Genomic DNA, 22562 nt, shown 5'->3' on the forward strand with positions numbered 1-22562 from the left:
TAAGTATATTATCCTTAACAGATAGTTTTTAAAATACCATACTCAGGAGTAGCGTTACTAAGAATAATGGCATAAATCTTGTAGCTATACTTCAGTTTACAAGAAAGATAACGCTGGAAAAAGCAATACTTACATACGTAAAAAAGGTAGTGTTAGCTTTCGTTTCTAAGATTCATCTGAACCCATTACAATTTTTTTTATTTTTGGTAGGTACATTCCTGTTCATAATACACTTAACAAGTGAGCGTCTAAAAATCGCTGTATAACGCATTTGATTTATGTCCACAATAGGGTTGTTTCCATCTACAAATCTTAGGGCAGAATTGTATCCCAATAAATTCTTTTGGATTATAAAAACATGTTAAACTACTTTTAGGGGACCTATAATGACCATATTTTTGTAAATATCGAATTTAAAATATCTTTTGGCACACGTCACGTGACCAAACTTGAAACGTCTTTGAAGATGCTGATGACGTCACAACTCTCGGATTGACACTGTTGACAGTTAGGCGATAAACAACAAATGACAAATATCAGTTGACAGTTCGTATCTTCTACGTGTGTATGTAGTTATGTGTCAAACCATAAACTGTGACGTCACACAATTTTCTAAGAGCGTTTTGGGCGCGAAAGCATTTGTCAAAATATATTTTGTTAATTTAACATATTTAAAGCCTTTTTAGTATAAAAGTTGAATTTTAGGGCAACTTTTAGTTAATATAGAACGTAATACAAGCTTTTCAAAAAATTGGAAACAACCCTATTAGAGTACTTTTAAGAAACGACTTAGTGTGATTTATTCAGATCAGTCTATTATACATATACTTACTATTTAAACAGCGACAAGTGAGAACCATGATTTTTTACGAGTAGGTAAGTTGTGATGATGTGACTACGAGTATTGTAATAAATTACATCAAAACTAGAAGACATATCTTAAATTATAACATGTTTTTATTTACAAATATACAAAGTCGTGGTCTACCTCGAATTTCTCGTGAAGTCGTTGAGGCAACTCCGATACTATATTTGTTGGTATTTTATCTGTAACAACATGAAAAAGGAATTAGTATGAAATACGAAAGTGAAACAAGGTCGATAATCGAATAAAAAAATGGCTAATTTGCATACTTTGATATATCCAACGTTACATCGATGTATGTATGTGTTGTATTAGTGTATGCCCTTCAGCGTCAGATCAACTACATACTACAATATTTATGTACATGTACAAGATGTGTACACGATTTCAGGGCCGGATTTAGGGGAGGGCAACCGGGGCTACAGCCCCTGGGCCTCCACAAAAGAGGGGCCCCCACAATAGAGACTTCGGAAAATTGTCCATTATATTTGGAAAATAATTTGGGACCAGGGAGCTTGCCACTCCTTTGTTGCCCCGAGGCCTCCAGACCTCTAAATCCGGCATTGCACGATTTGTACAAGTAATCAGAGCAGACAATCAACTCCTGCGAAAAGCTAACCATTCTAAACCTTCCTCCCTGAGCATGAGATCGTTTACGTTTCCAAAGTCAGGCACCAACTTGTTTTGCTGGCATATCGTAGCTAGGCGAATGACACCAAGTGTAGACCGTCGAGGTTTCAAAGTTGGTAACAATATAACATATAGCATGCCTACCTATCATAACTAAGTACTCATTGATAAGTATGTCGAAGATCTTACAAAGACATGGAGGAAAAGACGGAAAGTGGACCTGAGCTGCGTCTTCAGATTACAGCTGTGATATAAGGTGACAGGAAGACTACTCACCATTACATCTGTACACGAGGTTTGACCAGATAATCATCTCCTGCGAGAAACAGAACACTCCAAGCCTGCCTCCCTTCAGCGTGAGATCGTAGACGTTCCCAGAGTCGGCCACCAGTTGATCCTGCTCGTATATCTTTAGGCGAATGAGGCCGATCTTAGGCCGATGGATCACTTTCCAGCCGTAAGCGGTCTTTTCTTCCCAGCCTTTGTTGCGCGAGTCTTTCCATAGCAGCTCCACCTGTAAGATTAAAATTATTTTTTATGCACTACTATGTATTTACACAAAAATCTCTATTGTGTTTTCCTAGGGCAAGCTGCAAGGGCTAAAAGGTTGACTAATTGACTGGTCTAACTAAAAAAAAATGACATGTTTGGACTATAATGCCAGTTTCGGCAGCCACTATAAACGTCGATATCTGTTTCCATTCATTATTATCGGGCCCGAGTAGAGATAGTATATCCAGTTCCTCAGTATTCCCTTAGGCCTGATCTTGGGATTGATCAGTATGTCTGCCACATCACCACACAAAAAAAAACTGCAGTATTACCTGGTCCGGAGTAGACTCAGTGTTCCAAAGCGCGTTCCTCAGGATTCTTCCAGGGCCGGTCTTGGAGTTGACTAGTTTCAGTTGTATACCAGGCTCCGCGACCGCACGGAACGGCGACGTCTGCCAATACGTTTGCGTCTTCCTCTTCCACATCACTACGTAGAAGCGTTTGTTGTTCTGATAACTGGAAATCATGAAGATTTCATTTATGTTATTTAGTTGGACAATGTACGGGAGACTAAGAGAATAAAAAAGATCAGAGATTCATAAATGAACCAACTCGATAACATCACAGGAGAATAGTGGATTTAATCAATTTGGACAAAACATATCATAAAATAATACAAAGAATATAATGCGAAAATAACAGGATATGATTTTAACCGCTATAACGCTTTGATAAAAAGTGATCGTCACTAGAACAGAAGTCGTCACGTTTTTGAGAAGTAAATTAAGCATTCCGCAGAATCTCTAAAAGCCACAAGCAAGAGTAATAAAGAGTTGTTGTTCTGAATTAATATCACAGACAAAATTACAACATACCCAAAGACAAAACCAATGTAGTCATCGTCTATTTGCGTGTCCACGAACAGGGTGCCTTCGAAGTCCACTCCTCCAAACCTTTCATAGCCAACTGCCAGTCCAGGATCAGAATTTAGCGTCTGGATGATTTCGGCACCTTCGGCCCTGATCTCCCAGTTGGGGTCTTGTTGGGACTCGCCTTCTGGGTCCAGACGAACGTGGAAGAATTGTCTGAAAATGAACCGATTTTGTTAGTTTGTCCAATGCAAAGTATAGTACCGTAAAATGGGGTGAGTAGGGATTACGAGGGCAGGTGGGTTATGAATGGGGTGAGAAGGGATTACAGAGAGATGAGTTGGTTTTTACAGGCTACTACTACGTAAACTATATATTCTAGTAACAAATCACGCTATTATAATGTTCATAATCCCAAAGTGTCAATCCAACAATCTTCAAAACTCACCTTAATAGGATATCCCCCCCTCATACGGGGTGAGCTGGGATTTCCTACTATTTCGTATTTATCTTTAAAGATATGAAATGAAACTACACAAAATCATAAAAAAACGAAAATTCAATCGACCGGAACATTTATTATGTATAAAAATTAGTTTGCCACAAGTAAAAATAAAGTTTTATCGAGGTTTTAATGTCAGTTTTGTCCCTACTCACCCCATTTTACGGTAGTAGTTCTTCGTTTCTAGAACAGTAGCAGTAGTTTCGATTGCAAATGGGTACTCGTTTTTGAACAAAAACGTAGTACGAGTGCGAAATGTTAATAATGTTTCTTGTCTCTTTTCTTGCTTAAGTTCTATTGAGATAGGTGTACAATAGTTGTCGCCTACCTAAGTCGTAAAGTTATGAAGGATATGGTGGATATATTTGCTGCAGTCAGGTAAACTTTGGTAGCTAAATTGGGAGAGAAGAGAAGCGGCGCAGTAGATAAGAGCCGTGAGTTTGTTCGCAAATGTTAACATGAAAAATTAATGTAGACAGTAAATACAATTACTTATTTCAAAACAAAATAAATTGAAAATGCCTTGGTAAATCTGAAAAGAGGCAAACAGAGATTACAAGTTATATGGCTTTATAAAGCACGACTCGAGTATGTAATTAATATTTACCTGAAGTCGGTGCGGTATATCTGGGAATTGTTGGGACAGTTGTCCTTCTCGTTGACAACGTTGTCGCCGTCGAAGTCGTCTTCACATTTGTCACCAACTCCGTTACCTTAAAGAGACATAAACAATAAATATGGTTATTTAATTCTACTCTTGGACACGCTTCGTCAAATTTACCTATCTAATTAAACATTTTTACTTTACGCATTCATTAGAGATCAAATAGGTACTTGGTGTTCATATTATCCACAAGGGAGGTGGGTAAATTTTTTTTCGTATTCATTTATTTCCGTCTTCTATCAAATAAATAAAAAAAATCGAGTGCTATCGCATGTCTTTCTTGTAAATTATATTTTACGTGAGAAAAATTAAAAACTAAACATCTCATACAAAAAGCTACACTCCGTCGCATTGTTTGGGAACAAAAACAAGACCACGATAATAATTTTGACCCAGAAGTATAAGTATTATGTATACACCTGCAACTCCAGAGGAAATACATGAGCGTTGCCGACCCTAACACTTCGCACCCTCGTTGAGCTCTGGCAAACTTACTCACCAGCAGGAAAACGAACACTATGAGTAGGGTCTAGTGTTATTTTGGCTGCGGTTTGCCGTAAAGTGGACGTACTTCCCCAGTTGGACTCTGCTCTAAATCTGGAATGACATCTGCTGTGCTGTGCAGCGCGCATACCTCTCTTTTGGACGTAGTTTAGGACATACCCGGGTTCTATCGTCCGGGTCTTACCGTTGCTATCTAGTTGGTCTCTATTAGCGATCAGCGGGCAGTTGTCGTCGATGTCCCGGATGCCATCGTTATCGTCATCGTCGTCGCAAGCGTTGCCTTTGCCGTCGTTGTCGTTGTCCTGCTGGTCGCTGTTCGGTAGGTTAGGACAGTTGTCTAAACCATCTTGCACGCCGTCACTAGAGACAAAACAACAGTTATGGGATCTCATCTGTCTTGCAAATCGTTTAATTCGTTTGACGTTAATAGCTAAATTTTGGAGCAGTTATAGAATTACCACCACTAATATTTTATATACGTAAGCCAAAATCTCTAAAGCCTAAGTCTCAAGTCTCTCAGCGAGCATCGTGGCCTTTGGTAGTGGTCACATAATGCATTTCGTTCTATACTGATATGATGGTTGCACCGTCATTGCCTATTATATCATGCCACCTAACCTAGTCGGTAGTGACCCTGCCTACAACTTAGGAGGTCCCAGGTTCGAATCCCGATAATGGCATTTATTGTTATGTTTATTACAACACATAATGGCCACTATAAAAACATGACCCTTTGGGGTTTCGATTGAAGTGTAGAATATGATGTTTTTTGAAGAGTCAATTTATAGGTCCCTTAGGTATCCTTAAGTTCATCTTGATGTAGGGAATTTTAATTTCGTAGGGTTATTTACAACTACTGTCAACATCGCTGTCGCAAGAGTCGCTAACGCCATCTTTGTCAGATTCGTCACGCGAAGTGTTCCTGACACGGGAACAGCTGTAGAAAACATCTCCAGTTTGGTTCTGATGTCAACGTCTTCATAGAGAGCAGTTCTCACCATATAATTTTGTGTCTTCTTGAGGACGATTGTGCCTTCAAGACAAGTCCATTTATATAATACTCACAAGTCTCTATCGACGTCGCTGTCGCAAGCATCACCGACGCCATCCTTGTCAGAGTCGTCTTGTGAAGGGTTCCGAACACGATTGCAGTTATCGCAAACATCTCCAATTTGGTCCTGGTCCATGTCTTCTTGGAGAGGGTTGTACTTCTTAGGGCAGTTGTCGATTTGGTTGGGGATACCTGAATTGTAAAAAAGTAAGTAATAAGTGATCACCGTGTTCAATCGACTTACCTTCATTTTAAACACTCTGGAAGAATAACCAAGCTGAGGTGGTTAGAGTAGCGCTACCTCGTTTTCACGCAAAATGGTTGTCGATTTGCGGAAAATGCTCAGCTTAACTAACTAACCAATTTTTCAAATATTTCTTGGAGCCATGAAGTGCATGGTGGATGTAGTATAATCATACTATTAATAGGTCATGATGGATGACTTAAACCTAGCAAGTGCCCCTACACTAATTAGTGGTTCGAAAAAACTTTACTCTAAAGACAACATAATATTACCTACTCATGAGGTAGCTGACTAACTAATCTAACATAACCTGTTACTCTTACCATCGTTATCAATGTCAGGGTCGCATACATCTCCAAATCCATCACGGTCTGTGTCTTCCTGGTCAGGATTATACAGACGAGGGCAGTTATCACAAGCGTCACCAAACTGATCGCTTCGGTCTTCGTCGCGGTTCATCTGGTCCGGATTGTATTTGAGCCAGCAGTTATCCTAAGATTAATACAAGTAAAATTTTAGGTTCTTATTTTTTTCAGAAAATTCGCTGTCGTAAAAGGTAAGCACTATAATAAACCCAAACAGAAAAACAGTAAAACTTAATGCAGGAAAAAGTAACTGAAAAGTTCGCTTCTTGGGACCCTATTCCCTCAGATACCTTCAAGGAGCACACCTTCTGACACCTCTGGGGACTCTTTTGAGGAACTTTGAGTGCAAGTAACGCATAGTATGTGCCAAGGTTCAGTAGATTCCATGAAGATGGTGAATAAAATGTTCAAATAAGCATATATGTCTAGTGTCTACATCTACTAAAATAACCATTACATTTAGTATTTACCATCATTATTTTATTAATTTCATAAACGAACTTGACATTTTATATCTTATATTGCATAAACGTCGATAAAATATGATGTTATAAATATAGATCTCGTTGCCATAAGTATTAAATACCTAGACTTAAGAAATATTGAGTGCCATTACAGGGTGTCATGTACCTACCATCTTCAAATTGTAACACCTAATGTATAATGAGCATAACTGCAATACAATAAAGAATAAAGAATCACTACGCAGAAACTTACAGGATTATTATTAATGCCATCACCATCCGCGTCAGGGTCACACGAGTCTCCTAAGCCGTCTCCATCTGCATCCTCTTGTCCCGAGTTGGCAACGTGTGGGCAGTTGTCAGCTTTGCAACGAGTCTCGAGACAGTTGAGTTGCTGGTCGGGATAACCATCCAGATCTGAATCCCGTCCGCAAACGGTTCCATTGCCGGTGTAACCCATCTGAAAGTGGAATCAGAAATGTAGATGAGATGAATGATGAGAGAATGTTCATGAGATTATGAGAAAAATAATCAAAACAGTAGGTACTTACGGCGCACACACACTTCTGTCCATAGCCGCAAACAGCATTGAACTGCCGACAGTAGTTGATGTCACAGCGCTGGATGAGGAAATCAGAGTCGTAGCACGAGCTGCTTGTATTCACGTAGTAGTTTCCTCCACATGGCACGCATGTAAACGAACCCTAGAATACAAGACATTCATTAGGTACTGATATATTAATAAGTCTACTTGGAATAACATTGTAGACCGGCCGACGTATTGACAAAACGTCATCCTCTGACGGTTAAACCGTCCTAAATTCTTACAACCACCTCCCACGCCTTGTTAGCTTAACTCATGTAGCTTTAGAAGACATTTTCTTCTATTAGAATATGTAAGTTAGCATATTATTAGCGTTCATTAACGAAGAATGTATCTTTACCGGCGTATTAACACACAGCCTCCCTCGTTGACAATTCGACCGTCCCTCCACACACTCGTCAATATCCTCGCAGCGTTCATTCCTGCGCTCGTCGCCCGCGCCCCTCCAGCCCTGGCTGCCGGTGTACCCGTAAGGGCACGGGCCGCATTCGAAGCCACCGTCAAAGTTGCGACAGGAGACCAGTTCGTCACAGGGGCGGATCAGATCGCATTCGTCCATGTCGACGCAGGAGTGGCCTAGGACGATAAAAGGAAACATTATAGTTATTCAAAAAAACAATTACGTAAAAGAACTGAGCAGTGAGCAGTAGGAAATAATTTGTTGTTATCGGTAACTGATATCATCGATGTTACAATCTAGATGGGATATGGCTGCAGCTCTCGTACTCGTAAAACAGGCTCTCTCTAAAAGGACTACACCGTCTATCTGTCTCCATGTGTCGCACCGCTGGCTGCCTCCGTCGCAATAGCCAAAGCACGGCTCCCTTGGAAACATGGAACATCACAATAATCACTTGCCATTCTACTCATATCCCTTGCTGCAGTTCTCTCACATCCCGCACGGCCTCTGTTTATCGCGGACGTGCTTGCACCGCTGACCATCTCCGTCGGCAGGTCAAGGGGCCCTTTAGTGTACATCATTCATCTCAAGTTATAGCTTACCATTCCACTCATACCCCCTGCTGCAGCTCTCGCACTCGAAGAACGGGTTCTCTCTAAGAGGGATGCAGCGCCTCTCGCCACACGGTCTCCTTGTGTCACAGACGTGCTCGCAGCGCTGACCGTCGCCGTCGTAGCCACCGGGGCAGGGCCCGCAGCGGGGGCCGGCCGTGGTTTCTTGGCATTGAACTCCTGTAGCAAATAATGTAAATTTACAGAATCTGAAGCAGTTCGCAGAGAAAAAGGATTATCCATGTAAAAAAGTATGTGGTGTGTGGGTGGACTATGGAATAAAAAACACTAAATCAAATTCTTTCGGATAGGAGGGTTTTAGAAACTGGCCTCAAACATTTCGTGTTCTCCTAAAGAATATGCTTGCCGGTGGAGCAATCGCTATAAAGCTTATAATATTCTTCGTGATTTTCGTAAAATTCTGGTACGATACACCGAGTGTTTGTGTTACTAGCTCAGCATAATTTTATCCTTCCATTCCCACTGCCTCTCTTTCCTTAGCTTGCACAAGTACCTATAATGGTAGTCATAAGAAAAAGGTCCTGCATTAGCAGATAAATCTTCCGAGTCTTTTAAGAAAATCCATAAAATGTGTTTTTTAATTAGAAACATGACACAACTTCAGCTGATAAAATAATGAGAATTAGTGTCCACTGTCCATTTTTAACTAACCTTCAAAACACTTGATCTGAGAACACGCTCTCCTGTGACACACTTCGCCGTTCCCGTGGAAACCTGCAGGACATTGCCCGCAGCGGTATCCGCCGTCGGGCAAGTCTTGACATCGCACACCTGAAAATATACTTAGATAAAAATCGTTGACTAGAAATAAACAAGGTGGACTGGCACTGAAACTCATAGCTGTCCTTTGTCTTTTCAATTGATTATCATTTAAATAATATATAATTTTCAATAACTCACGTCCTCCAAAGCAAGGGTTGGAGCTGCAGGCGGTGTTGCAAGTTCGTCCATCGCTGGTTTGACGGCCTGGACACCGAGCGCAACGGAATCCTTCTGCTGTGTCCGTGCAATATTCACCTAAAATAATAAAAAATCTCGCTGAATTCTTCATGTTGCTTTTTCCCAATGAGTGAAATGTTATATTCACGTTGAACCATCCATTCATATTCTTCAAAATAATGAGTTTTTTTTTATTATATAAGTAAAGCATGGCCATGTTACAATGATAATATCGAGACAAATATTTTGTCTTTGTTACGTTTTTAACGCAACCGTCCTTTGATGGGCCTTTGCCGGCGGAAACAACATTTTACTAATCTATGAACGTCCCGCTTAGGATTCGATTTCGACGTCAGCAAAGTTTTAGCGGGAACGGCAACTTACCGGCAATTTTGCAGCGTCTTCTTCTCTAGGCGTTGTACTAAATATTGACTAGATATCGAGGTGCCTTTGTGCTGGTTATTCCTTACCATTATTGCAAGGTCGCCTGTCGCAGGTGACGGGTCGGCAGCGGCGCCCGTCGCCCTCCATGCCGGGCGGGCACGGCCCGCAAGCTATGCCTGTGGCGGTGTTCCGGCAATCCACTCCTGCCATGTAAAATCAATAAGAATCCAAACTGGTTAGGTGTATTTTAAATACTTCATAGTGTCGGATAATTCCGAAAATACCCATAATTCCATAATATTAGACTCCAGTAATTACTCAAATACACCTTAAGGATAGTTCACGCTTGAACGGTCCGAATCCGGACCGAGGCCAGGGGGAGGAAACTAGAGCGTTCGGGCGTTCTCGGCTCCGTTCGGCTCAGCATTGCTCCGAGTAATTTTTAGGGTTGGCAAAACTTGACACTCCTTTGCGTGCACAACCACATATAAGATAATTATATGAATTTTGACAACCCTAAATAGCCGAAAGGGATAGTTCCATACATTAGAAAGGGACAACATGATTCGGCCCAGAATCGCTGTCAAACTTCGGTTTAGTAGGAAGTTTCCTTTTTGTACCGTAGTACTATTATTTATATATTCTGTGCCGAGGCATCCGACATTTCGTTTTCTATTACGGATGATTGGTGAATTTGGTGATCACAATATAGTTTCGTTATATAGAAAACGAAGTGTTGACTCAGTCCAGACCCGGACCGTTCTAACGTTAGCCATTCTTTATGGCAAAGAGAGCTTTCATATATATAGAATGCCCATTTGACTTCTTTGTTATAACCGTGCAAGAAAAAAACACTATAGTAGTAGGTAGAGGACTACCAAATACACTTGTTCCATACCTACCTATTTGGTGAACTTCCATGGCTCACAGTTTATGGTCTCATAATAACTTCATCACGGTGATTTATTTTGCTCGTTATACTTAAACCACGATCATAAAACTTACCTCTAAATCACACGGACGTGATATTGCAAACGTAATTTCATACAAAACGTATGAAAAGCCAGATACCCCTGGGGCATAGAGTACAATTGGAGACGCCTGTTCGAATCTGGCTTCGTCCATTAAGGTAGGCGTCCAAGTGCTCGTCACTGTGTCAGTACACGTCAACATTAAACTTGTAAATAGAGCTGGAACGTTTACCTTAACCCTTTAACCATTTTTTTAAGCATTAGGTAATTCATAATTTTGCAAGCACGTACGATCTAGGTTATTTTTTTATTTGTATTTTCCAAGTTACAAGACGGCAATATGTTTGCCATTATCGGTCAATGAATGTGATAAAGTTCACCATTTTTATAGTGTGACTGAAACTTTGTAAGGAATTTTAAATACCCCTTTGGATAAAATACGTTATTTTAATATTTTATTGCATTAATTTAACGTTTGAAATATGAGAATTATGATTATCAACAAAATCAACCATAACCAATTTAATTCACAGATATTTTTGTTCAAATGTAGGCAATATCAAATTATGTAAACCAAAGAATTAATATTTTACAACAGATGGAATAACTTTTATCAGATCTCCTTTCTTTGTAGGTATATTGGTACGAGTATATCTTCCAATGCGATATATTAAATAACAACGCGTTCATTGAGAAAAAATCTCTGAGTTGTCTGACGGCAAATATCTTGCCGTTACCCACTAAAGGGTTAAATAATTTATCAAAAAAGGTTTAAATTTGGTTTTTGGCAAAATGTTCTAAAAAAAAGGATAATATAGTAAATAATTTCATCGTAGAAAATCTGTTAATAGGCTTTAAGATATAGCCAACTAAATAGTACTAGGTTTTGGTTGTTAATAATAACCTTTCCTCGGTTAATAATCATTAACCATCTCTCACTCAATCAAGCGCGTCCAAAACAATTTAAAATCGCAATTTGAAAGGACAAATTCAAATTTGCCTACGGAGTTACCGGTCCCACTATATTTGTGACCATACATATTCATGAACTCAGGCTAATCAAGCAACTTCACGTTTATTCGTAACAATTTTACGTGGGCAATAGTAACTCTGTAGGCAGAATCTGTAGAGGTGAAATAAAACGCGTTGTGATAAGCGAATTGTTTAATAACACCCACACAAACATTAAGTTGCTTGATTACCTTCGTATCCTTGGTACAGGGGGCCCATAAAATGTGGAGCAGACCTAAGAACACTATTATATTGAACAAAGAACACTATGTAATATTTGAAGTTTTCTTTGAAAAATCACTTAAAAGTGCTCAACATTTTTATTAGCCGACTGTAATCCTGAAGATCACTGCAGAAGATACATTTGAAATAAGAACTAGATAAACAAACTAAAAAAAAACACAATGATTCATACAAAAAATAAAAAAGTTAAGTACAAATATAGTTCTAGGTAAGATTACTAGGAATGGAGCCTTCGTTTAAAGAAATACTCGGAGCTATTGTGTAACACGTAAATCGTTGATCTTTTATTACCCTACTACGGCAAAGCAAGAAGAGGGGCAAGATAAAATTTTATATATCTAACTTTCTGGAATCTTGCTTTTAACTTTGATAGACATCGGCATTTCTATTTATATATTTAAGAGATTGCTATAATTTTTCATTCAGGACAATACACATTCAGGCATTTCAATCACCTTTACTGTTTTAAGCACTCGCTACCGGGTAAATATTCCTACACATGCGCTAATTTTGATCCTTTTTTGCGCATTTGATAGGCATTAGATAATTAATGAGCACGAATACAAAACACCACCAAAAACATCCAAAAATTATCAATTCAATAGAGCATATACCTACAATACGAGTAATTATATCTCCATGTTGCTGGAATAATGATAAGGTTTCAACCTATAGGTAAGGTCATTCTTTTTATTTTATATTGCGTCTAAACTTCATCTAACCACACTAATAACATGTTGCAACACACACGATGAAAAGAACAGATTAACGTGTATTGCAACGGCAACAGCTGTCGTCGCTGTCGTGATTTTTTTTCGTACAAGCAAATTTTAAGTGACTACAATGACGTTTAGGTACAATTCTGTGCAGTTGCACAGAACCCTGAATGTAAGAAAACTATAATGGTATTGGTACTGCAGACATAAAAGAGCATGACCATCTTCATAATAAAAGAAAGAAGAAGAAGAATCCTTAATGAAAACAATGAAGAATGTATTAACCGCGGAAGCAAGACGATTCAGTGCAGCGCTCAACCGTCGGTGTGGGTTGGCGATGGCAGCACTCCCGCAGCTGTCTGTTCAGGCTGTCGATGGTACCCTTCTGGTCTGCGATCTCGTTGCGTAGCTTATTTACGGTCTGGGAGAGAATTTCTAGCTGACGCAATACACGATCTGAAAAAAATATGAAAGTATTTATGAGTAGTGAGGCATTTAGGATGGCAGTTGAAGGATAGATAAACCCTCGGTCCAAAATTTAGTCAGTGAATTTTAAGGTTTGTCACTTTTCGATTCTATATCATGGCATTAACGGCATTAAGGGTCAAATGTGACAAATCTTCACATTCCGTGACTGTATCTAACGAAATAACATTGGCCATTCAGTGCAGCTAATGTAGGTAATGAAGACATTTGTGCCAGATACAATTCGGGACGATCCTTTAACTTTAATTAGTGGATAAGGATGACGAAAGCCTATTGTGGATTTCATCATTGGTTTGTTTACAACCTGTAACTAAGTGACGAAACCTGTTGCTGATTTGCTTTTGTAGCTAATACTGATTGTTTAATTTTCTTTCTAAGCTATTCAGACAACCCCGTTCCTCCTGTGGATCTCCTAATTCGACTTAAGTTAAATGTCTTACCATAAGCATTTGCTTGTTCTTTTCTAATGTACTTAGATCAACGTAGTATCGTCGGGGATAGTGCAATACCGCGTAACTAACAAATGCAGTAAGGTCCAATTACCTTGTACATTGTTTGAATTTCGAACTCTTTCGACTTTGTTAGTTGCGCGGTATTGCACTAACCCCGACGGTATGTATTTCATTTCCATACCTATCTATAATTACTTACATTATTCCCGATTTAAATTTGTCTCGCGTACATTCTTGTATCTTTTCCTTGATCTAGTAAACTTAATATCTTACCATCGCAATCAATATCAGTAGACGGTATGTCCCCCCTGGGCGGTCCCGGGGTGGGCAGCACGCCGTTGTCGATGGCGTTGGCTCGGTAGTCGTCGCCCTGCATGTCGTCCAAGTGTCGCACGTCCACCATGTCCGAGTTGTCGACGCTGACGAGCGGGTTGTCGGGATTGCAATTGAGCGCGTCAAGGGCTGCGCGTTCGTTGCCGTAGATTTCTACTGGGGCGTTTTCTTCGTGGTACTATAAATTGAAACGGACGGACAAGTTAAACGCCAACAAAATGAATAATTAAAGTTCTAGGAAACCAGTGGATCAAAAACTTGCAAGATTAGACTATAGACAACCCACAGATGGAACTGAAGAAAAGCAACATATGAGTAAAGACGGTCTCTGTGTGATGACCGGATAGTATGGTACTCTGTTAATAGACTCCACCTTCTTGACAATTTCGTCTGCAAGTATCTGAGTATAATGACGTCATACATTAGTCAAAATACCTATGGTATTTGAGCCACCAACTCAGTCGATCACCATGCAGGAGGGCATTCCGAGGAGGACTAAATAATACTCACCAATCTACACTTATCATTAGCAAGCAGCGTCAAGAGATCGTATCTTCCAGGCAGCGCGTGATTATGCAGAGGTTTGCATCCCACGAGGAGCTTCACTTGATTGGGAGAAACTACAAGAGTCAGGACGCTCTTGGTATCTGAGCCTAGAAGCCAGGACACCGACTTCAGGTGACCACCATATAGGCTCTCTAGTGAAACTGAAATATAAAGAAAATATTGAGATCAAAATACGAATATTATCTACCATCATCAAGTCTTTATTAATCGACAGTAGAAATTTCAAGTACGGCTAAGATGTTTATCCCTCTTCCTAGTAATCTCATTAATAAGGTAGGTACCTTATATCTAACAATATCATCATTGTTTCTAATAGCTCTAGTAAGTGCTAATAAATGAGCGAGAGAGATTGATCGCCTCGTTCTTTTATTTTTATTTACATGAGAAGGCAGCTCCAAAGCAAGCAGCTAGGTCATAAGACTGGAGTGTGGTTGTAACCTCACTATCAACCTTAGGAATCGTTATCATGATTCAGTCTCCTTCACCTTTACCTACTTTCCTATAATTATGGATCAAAATTGACAATAATCGTCTCACTCACCCTTATGGCTCTTCCTGTTATAATAAAGCGAGACGGAATCATCGTCCTCGCCCTTCACGTGCAGTAAGTCTGCCCTCCTGGTTCCTTTGGCATGTGGTCGGAGGACGATGGCTACTTCTCCACCGCTCTGTGCTGAGAGCGCTGCAGCGATCGCGTTGTTTGTGGCCTCTGGAATACGAAATAGGCTCATAAGCAACTAAAAACTGACGTCTATGTAATTGATGACAATCAATGGCCGATAGCCAAGCCCAGAGGAGATGTTCTCTAGGAGGGGGGGAGGGGGAACTGTCTGTTTTTTTTACTATGACTTTTTGAGCCGAGCCATCATGCCAATCGTTTACGCTCCGTAGCGAACGAAACGCAACTATCACTGTCCCACTAATATAGGAGAGTGATAGAGGGAGATGACTACTCAACGTTGCGGAGCGTTAACAATTGCCAGTGTGGGTTAAGACCCCAGGGCTCTTATGCTCAAGGTCGACACTTTATTTTATGGGATCTTATTTATCTATAATAATAAATAGTACACCTATCAATTCTGAGTGCAAAGCGAGCAGAGCGTCTCGACTTCTCGAAAGATAAGTGGCATTTTCATAAATTGTCTTAGAATGTATATTTAACCCATTGAACCGAAAAGATAATGTTCTTGCTAAATTACGTTCTTTGCGACTTAGGTATAAACGTTTTTTCTACATAAACGCCAAATCTTGCTTTAGTTAGTTGCTTGTTTAGTTCTGTTTTTTTTTTAATTTGTCTTCTTTGTGGTGCAATAAAGAATATTTACTTACTTACTATTTATAAATAACTAGCCGAACTTTCGTCATTGGTAACACTCTGAATTAAAAAATCTTGTTACTTTATTTAACCTTTAACCCTTAAAACATTCAGTCTAGGTACATATTCAAATTTCAAAATATGTATATATCTAAACTCTAACTGGTAAGTTTGAGTTCTAAAGAAATGTATTCGTTTAACGAATTACCTAGGTTTAAATCGGTGAGCAATGATTACCAGTTCGCCTGACAATATCGGCCTGTCAGTATTTTTTTTTTTAAATTTATTTAGGTAAACAAAGAGTCACTACAAGAAAGGCTTAAATAAATAAATAAATATTATAGGACATTATTTTATTACACAAATTGACTAAGTCCCACAGTAAGCTCAATAAGGCTTGTGTTGAGGGTACTTAGACAACGATATATATAATATATAAATATTTATAAATACTTAAATACATAGAAAACACCCATGACTCAGGAACAAATATCCATGCTCATCACACAAATACATGCCCTTACCAGGATTTGAACCCGGGACCATCAGCTTCGTAGGCAGGGTCACTACCCACTAGGCCAAACCGGTCGTCAAAAGGCTTAAATATAAAGTATTTTAAACAATGTTAACAATATGTGTGACCAACACCGTTCACTACTTATTAATTAGGTACAATTAGTTAGATTATTCGGAACATTTTTTTTAGAAGATTTACAACACTGGAGCTTAAGGCTCCGGGAGGCATTGACATTGATAAATTCATGAAGAAGATAAAATAATCTTTAACGCTTAACAGTTAACAGTGCATGCAGTGTTACGTTTATATTGAATAGTAACTATTTTTTTCGCTTCATATCAGTAGATGTTACATTTAGTTATTGTCTCTAAGTACATCTATTAGAAGTTTTTTATATACACCAGTACTGCAGCCAAAAATATCCACCTGGTTAAAATGTGTGTTGTAAGTATGAACGAGCCTGCGAAGAGGTTATTCGCGAATGTCAGCTTTTGTGAATAACTGACAGGCCGATATCGTCCGGCGAACTGGTAATCAGTGGGCTCCTTTAGGGCTAAACTGTACCAATGACAATTGTGAATAGAAAACGCCATAAATAACGTATAGAAATAGTCACATGCCTTTTCGTTACATCTGTCAACCCGATACATTTTTTCTCATCTGTCGGAGTTTGTCGATGGACGATTGTCATCTTAGATAGGACCTAGCCAAGCCTGAGGGCCTCGCCAAGATGCCAACCGTTTGCGCCGTAGCGGACGAAACGTCAATGTCTCTCTGTCGCACTTACATAGAAGAGTGATAGAGATACATTACTGTTTCGTTCGCTACGGCGCAAACGATTGGCATTTCAGCTGCGCCACCTACCCGCGAAACCAACGTGCCAATCATTAACTCTCGAACTAAACGCAACTGTCACTGTCACACTAATATGGAAGAGTGATAGAGAGAGATGACTAACGATTGGCACGTTGGCTACGCGGTCTGCCAGCCTAGCCAAGGTGACAATCGCCATCGCTACGACAATGATACGCTTTTTTGTCTCTATATCAGTCTTCCATATTAGTGCGATACTGACAGTTGCATTTCGATAGATTAGCTACGCGGGGATTGCTCACCCTCCATCTGATGGCTGAGATACGCGTCATACTCGTGAACGGGTGCTGTTTGCGGAGACTGGTCTGTTTAAGCCAACTTTATTTTTGAGTATAATTACAGTGAGACACCTCATTCGGTTCTCGTATGTTTCTTTTATCCTAATGAATGTTTTAATTCTACAGAATTTTGACTCTTAGAGACTATACATCTCTAAGGATAATTTGATAAAAATCATTTAGTTCTGACATTTAGACATATTTACACCTCTAAATAATTTTAGTTTTTTTTGCATCCGTTTGTGTTTTTTATTGCTATTATTTTAGTTTTTTTTTATAATTCGACCATTAGAGACTTTAGGTATACATATCTAAGTAATAATAATATTTTACTTATTTCTTCTTTAATCAATAATACTTTAGTTTTCATTAATACATATTTTCAATGAGTTGTATTTTATAATTATTGATGTGCTTGTTTTTGCTTGTATGTAAATTCCATGTTGACGTATAAAAGTGCCCTTGTGGCCTATATGCTGAATAAATGTTGAAGTTGAAGTTGAATCCGACTATCTATAGCATTCCAAGATAACTGGGCCTTTCAGATATGCCGTATTGACAAGTTAGCGCCGTGGTGCGTCAACATCACATGTCCCACCAGGAAGACCATAGAAGGAGGCGCGAGTTTTTGCGCACACCGTTACGCGCAGTACGCGCACATTTAATTGCAACTTACGGGATCCGAGAGCAAATACGTGCGGTACTGTTAACTTTTATTTTAAAGGATCAGCTGGTGGATAAACTGGTCAGAGGAGGATCAAGTCCAATATTAAAACAGAGAACTATACTGGAGATACCTACAGGATAATCCTAATCATATCAGTAGGTTAAACATGGTAGATTTTGGCCAGAACCCGAAGTATCCTTAATCGTAACCTATCCTCCTGGCTTGTACAAAATGTCCCATAAAACAACACTATAAAATGAAGATGCCTGATTTTTTGTAGGTCGATTTTTCTCATTACCAGTGTTACAAGGAACCTTAAATACCGTTACTAATAGCCAGCGGCAGAACTGATTAAGCGAGTCATGTGTCCAAAATGAACTACACACTCTCTTGTTCTCTGAACATCATAATCAATTTTCATATCATGATATGATCTTACACGACGCGGTCAGCATTATTTCAAGCTATAGGATAGAGTCGTGTAAGACCACCGTATATGATTGTGCGAATACTGCTTAATAAAATCAAAGACTATATAACTTTTATATTTTTTTTAGGGATCTCATGCGTGCAAATGCAGCTTATATTGCACAATTATATTGAATGAGCGAATATTGAATATGGTACTGAATGGCAGAATAGTTGTACCCATGTTGTACCTTTAACTTTAAAAAAATAATTAAAGAGGGAAATTATTTTTGACGTTTTTGATGTGAAGGTTCGATTTGAATGCTGATTGATACTTAAATTATGATTATTTTACCTGACTTCCTTGCATGTTTCGAGAAAAGCACTATAATTATATGCCTCGGCAGGAACAGCAATTCGTGGATTCGTCTTCATCGGAAATCGAAACTCATCCACGATTTGCCCTGTCCCGGCCTCTGCAATAATCTACTATTTTTAATATTTATAATTACCATTATTTGCTATTGTGCGAGCGAGATCTATAGAAATTAAGTTACGCAGATGTTAACGAATATGACAGTTTGACACTGCTAAGGCAGTCGTGATAAGGATAGGGAGCGTGCATGAACTGTAGGAGGCAGCACAGGAGCCGTCAGATTTTTGGCGCGAGGAGTAAATGTGATGTTTTTTGTTCCGATGTAGCCCGCAAGATGGCAGAACCTACTATGCACAAGAAAACACGTGACGTGTACATGTGCATGTTTATAGTTCCGATTCAGGCCACAAGATGGCAGACTCTCCAACGCGCACGGTCCCTATACAGGTGTCAAGATAAAATTAATATATTTAAATAAATATTTCCATACAATAAGACTTTCCAATCGATTGAAGTCCCGTTTATAAGAGCATTATGATATAACAGCAAAACGGAATAAAGCAACAAAGCCGCGCTGAGTCAGTGATCACAAATAGCGGTCGCGACGTGCCCCTAGAGAACGTCCTCAACAAATCCTGATGCTAATAAGTTGTGGGGAATCGACCTAATTATCTTGTTCTTGCTTCTATCTTTCTTTCGTATTATATCTTTGCGTTTATAAAAATAAATACCTACAATTGGATAAGTATTCGCGTTTTTACAAGCTTTTATTTTTTAATTTAACTTGCCGTGTTAGTATCTATGGGACAAATCTTGCAAATTAAACTTGTCGCACTTCCCTGTTTCCGACGAAGCTAAAAGTTTGCATACATATGTAAGTCGGGTGACAATGCAATATTATGGTACCATCAAGCTGCTCTGATGGTGGAGACAGGAGGTAGCCATAGGAACTCTGTGTTAAAACAACGCAACCTAATTGTGTTTGGGGTTTTTAGAATTGTCTCGATGAGTATTAGTTGCCTGTGGAAAAAAATTACAGTCAGCGATAAAAGCTTGTACCAAAAATTTATTTTTTGCCAAATACTTATTTAACTATCTGTACCAAATATTACAGAAAGTAGGTAAATTTGACCTCTTCTATTATTTGTTGTTTCATTTAGTGTGTTATTGTAATATATTGACATTATAGTCTCTACCAGATATATCGGAGTAAACAAATTGGTCTTCATATTCAGTAGGGGTGGTTGGAGAGATGTAATGTTCTACAGCAACCCCAACTTCATTTGGCTTGTACTCCCAAACTATAGAGGTACAATTTTTTTCAGGTAAGTACAAATTCAGTACCAATAGGGTTGTTTCCAATTTTTTGAAACGCTTGTATTACGTTCTATATAAGCTAAAAGTTGCCCTAAAATTCAACTTTTATACTAAAAACGGTTTTAAATATGTTAAATTAACAAAATATATTTTGACAGATGCTTTCGCGCCCAAAACGCTCTTTGAAAATTGTGTGACGTCACAGTTTACGGTTTGACACATAAGTACATACGCACGTAGAAGATACGAACTGTCAACTGACATTTATTATTTGTTGTTTATCGCCTAATTGTCAACAGTGTCAATCCGAGAGTTGTGACGTCATCAGAATCTTCAAAGACGTTTCGAGTTTGGTCACGTGACGTGTGCCAAAAGATATTTTAAATTCAATATTTACAAAAATATGGTCATTACAGGTCCCCTCAAAGTAGTTTAACATGTTCTTATAATCCAAAAGAATTTATTGGGATACAATTCTGCCCTAAGATTTGTAGATGGAAACAACCCTATTGTGTACTAAATCATACTTATAGTAAAAAAATGCCAAAACGCAATGTGGGGTTGCTGGAGAGCATGACGTTTAAATTCGAACCAGATTCAGAAGGCCCGTCGTAAAAATCGAAAATCGATATTTCGTTATCCACCTCTCTATCATTCTTGCATATCATATTTGCGCTATAAAGACAGATAACGCAATTTCGATTTTCGCTGTAAGCCCGCCCTCATATAATATACATTTGAGCATATTTTTCACTTCAATATAATCTACCTAATAACAACTAGTTTTAGGTAGAAGACTATACGGCACTAAGCGAATCGCGGGGTCCCTGCTACTCTGTAACATCTGCTTTCAACTCCAAATACACTACTTTATTCGTCCAAGCACGAGAATTTTAATTTATTCTACCTAATATAATATTCAAATGAGTTGGAGACTGCATGCAGCGCTGTATTTGGTAAAGCTTGCCCACGCTTTTCCTTTCGTGCCGATTCTCGCTTTATAAGGAGACAGCTTTAGGCACGTTATGATTCTGATGGTAACGTCATACCTTACTAACAGTTGATATGCATCTACGGAATGTTTTGTAGGAGTACATTGTTAGTAATTGAGAGTTAATGTAACCAAGTCGATAATGATACGTAATTACATTACAAAATAAATACGTAAAAACATATTTCTTATTTTTTTTTTACTGAAGCCCAACGAAAAGAGGCTTGAAGGAACTGTCATTAGGGAGCAAAGGCGCAGGCGACATGAAAGGAGTGATAGAACTTTGATTAAAATAATGCAGATAAAAGAAAAAATGACTTCAAAATGATAGGTAAAATAAAATATTATCCCTATGCACTAGAAACTGCTATATTTGAAGTCGGTGCCAAGCCAAATCTTAAATGCATCAACATCACTGCAAACACCACCACGAGAGACCAACTTGGAACTTTTCAACAAAATAATAATTTTACAATTCGGTGTACAAATGATGGAGTTCCGAGGCAATAAATATACAAAAAAATACGGTCGAACTTATAACCTTCTCTTTTCTTTAAAATCGGTTAGAATACTAAATATGTTTTTACCTACCAAGTAAGTTGATTTTTGAAATAAAAGAAAAATAAATTGTAATGTAAGGAGCCCTTAGGGCATGAGTCCGTCTCGCACTTAGCCGGGCTTTTATTAATTTACTAAACCAATTCAGCACGAGTTTCTGTTGTTGACCGTTTACACAAACAAAAATAAAAATCAATGCTATATTCGTTTAGAAACTTCCAAAAATTTAAATGGGTGTCCAAAACCTGACCCTTCCTCTCATGCAATTTCTCCCCTACATATTGTAGAGGTCGGTAAACGTAGTTTATTACGGCTTCGTTCATATGCAGCTGTTACCACTCGATATCCGGAACCCCAAACGATCAGTTTTGGTGTCTACGCAACACGGCACATTTGCCAATAATATCATTAATATCATAATTAATGGTCAGAATATAGGAGTCAATTTTTTTCGCGATTTCGGGGTTAATCCCATAGTAAAAGTTACTCAGTATGACTTATATGTACATTTACACCCGGATATTCGCAAATAGACATTTCCATAATAAGGATATCAGGTTAGTACCTAGTGTTATCTGTTCAAGTGGCATATGTCATTTTTGAGTTGTTGGAATTTTGAGTTTATTTCAATTAATCAAATTTCAAATTTAAATGACGTAATCGGTCGGAAGTCGATGGCCTGCCCACTCCAAGGGATAAGTTTAAACTGTGTCGATTGACACATTCGATTGTAGACAATAGGTACATTGTGTAGTGATACACTCACATGAGGCCATCACCAGATATACATATAAACACCAGTAAGTTAGATACTAACTTAACAATTCCTCCACACTACATAATATTTACATCAATACAAGAACCACGGCCACTT

General features: G+C 38.7%; 1 protein-coding gene across 1 annotated transcript in view; it reads right to left on the bottom strand.

Moving 5' to 3' along the window:
* Nucleotides 1-209: 209 nt before the first annotated feature.
* The window catches only part of LOC133527838 (cartilage oligomeric matrix protein-like), a 45542-nt gene continuing 23189 nt past the window's right edge, over nucleotides 210-22562 (bottom strand). Inside the window, exons 3-21 of the mRNA XM_061865027.1 lie at nucleotides 14930-15097; nucleotides 14332-14528; nucleotides 13762-13999; nucleotides 12836-13006; nucleotides 9696-9812; nucleotides 9187-9303; nucleotides 8938-9057; nucleotides 8257-8445; nucleotides 7595-7830; nucleotides 7202-7354; nucleotides 6904-7110; nucleotides 6145-6313; nucleotides 5592-5769; nucleotides 4711-4886; nucleotides 3966-4071; nucleotides 2863-3072; nucleotides 2320-2503; nucleotides 1772-2009; nucleotides 210-1047 (exon numbers count right to left, since the gene is read on the bottom strand). Coding sequence (XP_061721011.1) covers nucleotides 962-1047; nucleotides 1772-2009; nucleotides 2320-2503; nucleotides 2863-3072; nucleotides 3966-4071; nucleotides 4711-4886; nucleotides 5592-5769; nucleotides 6145-6313; nucleotides 6904-7110; nucleotides 7202-7354; nucleotides 7595-7830; nucleotides 8257-8445; nucleotides 8938-9057; nucleotides 9187-9303; nucleotides 9696-9812; nucleotides 12836-13006; nucleotides 13762-13999; nucleotides 14332-14528; nucleotides 14930-15097 — 3260 coding nt within the window. The 3' untranslated portion in view covers nucleotides 210-961. The remainder of the gene's footprint in view (nucleotides 1048-1771; nucleotides 2010-2319; nucleotides 2504-2862; nucleotides 3073-3965; nucleotides 4072-4710; nucleotides 4887-5591; nucleotides 5770-6144; nucleotides 6314-6903; nucleotides 7111-7201; nucleotides 7355-7594; nucleotides 7831-8256; nucleotides 8446-8937; nucleotides 9058-9186; nucleotides 9304-9695; nucleotides 9813-12835; nucleotides 13007-13761; nucleotides 14000-14331; nucleotides 14529-14929; nucleotides 15098-22562) is intronic.

This window comes from Cydia pomonella, chromosome 18, assembly GCF_033807575.1.
Source record: "Cydia pomonella isolate Wapato2018A chromosome 18, ilCydPomo1, whole genome shotgun sequence".
Lineage (NCBI taxonomy): Eukaryota > Metazoa > Arthropoda > Insecta > Lepidoptera > Tortricidae > Cydia > Cydia pomonella.